This window comes from Callorhinus ursinus, unplaced genomic scaffold (genome assembly GCF_003265705.2).
Source record: "Callorhinus ursinus isolate GAN/ISIS: 27379988/994484 unplaced genomic scaffold, GSC_fseal_2.0 scaffold4, whole genome shotgun sequence".
In the NCBI taxonomy this organism is placed as follows: Eukaryota; Metazoa; Chordata; class Mammalia; order Carnivora; family Otariidae; genus Callorhinus; species Callorhinus ursinus.
The window spans coordinates 147,805,104-147,808,050 of NW_027397066.1; the positions used below are offsets into that span (position 1 = coordinate 147,805,104).

Here is a 2,947-nt window from a genome sequence, read left to right on the forward strand (position 1 = left end):
TTCACTAGAAGCCTCTGATAACTGTTCAAAATAATAATCTTAATTCAAATAGAAGGAACTGCTCCTTTAAAGGAGCATTTCTCAAATTAACTGCTTTCCCCAATAAATGTAAATCCTAGTGAAATTTAGTCATGGCAGATCACAATAACCACTTCAAGTGCTTTCTTAAGGTTACCCAAAATTCTAAAGCTTAAAACCACAAAATAATTTTTAAAGATATAACCCAAAATTCATTCTGGTATTCTATTTTGAACTAGTTCGTAATCAACAGAAAATTTAACCTGTTACTAAAGATGTTTTTTAAAAATTTATGTTTTTAGGTATATACTCACCGTATTAGCTCCTTTGCCTCATATTAATATTAAAGAGAAAGTTTCCCTAAAGACAGTCAGTTAAAAAAAAACAAAACAAACCCAAGGGACAAGTTAGTAATAAATGAATAGCAATGTCAAGAAAAAAAAAACTTCATTTTGTAAAACTGCACCAACTTTAGAAGTTCAAAAAATTCCAGATCTATTTCTTAAAGAATACTTTGTAAATTAGAATATGGGCATGTTTAACTTTCTTTTAACCAAACATTTTACTAAATCAACTGTGTCTGACTGAGAACTATTAGGCAGAAATACAAGAAAAATTTGATGTGGTTTCAGACCTTGAGTATTTTTAAAGTGAAAAGTAACCTAGCACATTAAGACAAAGACAATAGAAATAATATACATAATTTTATTACAAAAATTTTTTTAAAAAACAAAATGCAACATTCTAAAAAACCCAAAATTTACTATTGATACTAATTCCTACAAGTTTGCTGTGCTACAATACACAAGTCAAGAAATTAAGAAAACCATTAAATATTTAGAAACATTCAACATCAGAAGCTTTAAAATCTAACTGTATGTAGTAGCCCCTCAAAAAGCTACAACCTGCATTTTTAAAAAAGTATTTTCTCTACAAAGAATCTTATCAGCTATACAAAAATCTGTACAGTTTTTATACTGAAGCTAATATTGAGCTGCACTTGAATTCACATTCTTAGCAAAACAATTGCCTGAGCACACACGCACACTCCACACATATCGTTACAGGACAGCCATTTATTCTTCATCTTCCTCCTCTTCCTCATCATCTTCATCTTCTTCCTCCTCTTCCTCTTCCTCCTCATCCTCTGGTTCATTCTTCTTCTTTGAACCTGTTGGCCTGCCAGGGCCCTTCTTTCCCGCTTCACTTTTGCCCTTGGCGCGATATGCAGCAATATCCTGAAATATTGTCAAAAAATAAAATCAGCATCCGGTGTCATTACTCAACTGTAAAATCCACTAGGTTGTAAACAATCTAAGATTATTGACCAATAACCCCAATGACTGTCCAAAGAGGTATTTCAGTCTCATAACTCATGAGTCTCCTAACTCAGCCCTGAGAGCATTTGTTCTCTAAGCTTTAAAAAGCTAATGATGTAAAATAGAGGCGTTGTAGTAGATGTCAGAATTTTCACTATCAATGTCCATTTACCTCGTATTGCCCACCCCCTCAAATTTTAGGCACATCTACATAAAGCAAAGTATTTGGCCCTCCATTTCTTAAAACTGAGAGATCCAGAACTACAAATGAGTCTATATGCAGGAATCTACCAAGCTACAAACACTGGTTTCAGTCAAAAGAAAGGAAGTTTCAATTAGCTTACATTCTTAAATGTACAATTTTCACTAGACCTTCTCCAAATAGAGCTGACAACCATAAATACAAGAAGAACTAAACTTCCCAACTCTATAGTTCATACCTATTTCTAACATCCTTGTTTAGAAAGTATCTTGGCTTTAAAAGAGACAACGTACCTTTTCATACTTCTCCTTTAGCTTAGCTGCTTTCTGTTCATATGGTTGTTTATCTTTGGCTGACTGTTCAGACCACATTTCACCCAATTTTTTTGCAGTATCCCCAATGGATAAACCAGGGTGTTCACTTTTGATCTTTGGGCGATGTTCAGAGCAAAACAGGAAGAAAGCAGACCTGAAAGAAAGCAACGAGTTAATAAACTGGAAAAATACGGGGCAGTCTGACTGATTTGAAAATGAACTTACGGAGGCCTTTTAGGAGCATTGGGATCTTTTTTCTTTCCTTTCTTGTCACCTTTGGGAGGAACATAATTTTTCATCTCCCTGTCATAGCGAGCTTTGTCACTTTTTGCCATATCTTCAAATTTTGACTTTTCCTTTGCAGACATGGTCTATGGACATGAAAGGAGGAATTAAAGTACAGCAAAACTACAAACTACATGCATCCAAAAAAGATCAAGATCATCCTTAAGGGCCACATTTTCCTTGGTTAGCAGCATTTCACTTTCAGCAGTCTTGGAAGTAAACGAAAACCCAAGGTTGTCCGCCCCAAACTCAAAACAAAATACCTGGACGAAGTCACCACCGTCGCCAAGTTGAAGGTTACAAGTTACCTACCCCCTTTAAGGTCCTATAGCCTAAAAAAAACACACCTGAAAAACCCTTAGCTCTGTCCGAATTCCGGTCTCACCTTCCATCTCTCCGAACATTTCTTGGAGAATTCGGCGAAATTGACGGAGGAGTCTGGGTGCTTCTTCTTGTGCTCTTCCCGGCAAGTCTGCACGAAGAAGGCGTACGAGGACATCTTGCCCCGCGGCTTGTTGGGGTCTCCTTTACCCATGGTGACAGACGGGGTCTACCTAGTGGGGAGAGGAGCGGTGGGCGGACGCTGGCGGGGCTCAGCTTCCCGCCCAAATACGCGCCCGCCCCCTCTCGCGAGGAAGGCGGCCAGCGCCAGGCTCCCCCGCCAGCCCGCCCCGGGCGGCCGCCTCCGCGCACACACCCTCCTCCCAGCACCCACCACAACAGCCGCGGCCGATCTCCTCACGCGCGATCACCGCGTCGCTCCCGAAGGCCCGAAACGCCACCACCCGCCGCCCGCTCTCCGCCCAGGC

General features: G+C 39.8%; 1 protein-coding gene across 1 annotated transcript; it reads right to left on the reverse strand.

Moving 5' to 3' along the window:
- Positions 1-709: 709 nt before the first annotated feature.
- Positions 710-2,731, reverse strand: HMGB2 (high mobility group box 2). The gene is made up of 4 exons (XM_025874467.2): positions 2,524-2,731; positions 2,079-2,224; positions 1,833-2,007; positions 710-1,256 (listed from the first exon to the last, which is right to left on the reverse strand). The coding sequence occupies exons 1-4, from the start codon at positions 2,671-2,673 to the stop codon at positions 1,095-1,097; spliced, it is 633 nt and encodes a 210-aa protein (XP_025730252.1). The 5' UTR covers positions 2,674-2,731; the 3' UTR covers positions 710-1,094.
- Positions 2,732-2,947: the final 216 nt, after the last annotated feature.

Coding starts and splice junctions, on each gene's coding strand:
- HMGB2 (XM_025874467.2), bottom strand. CDS start 2,673: ATGGGTAAAGGAGACCCCAACAAGCCGCGGGGCAAGATGTCCTCGTAC. Junction 2,008..2,078: donor AATGCTCCTAAAAGGCCTCC/GTAAGTTCATTT, acceptor GCTTTCTTTCAG/GTCTGCTTTCTTCCTGTTTT. Junction 1,257..1,832: donor TAAAGGAGAAGTATGAAAAG/GTACGTTGTCTC, acceptor ACAATATTTCAG/GATATTGCTGCATATCGCGC.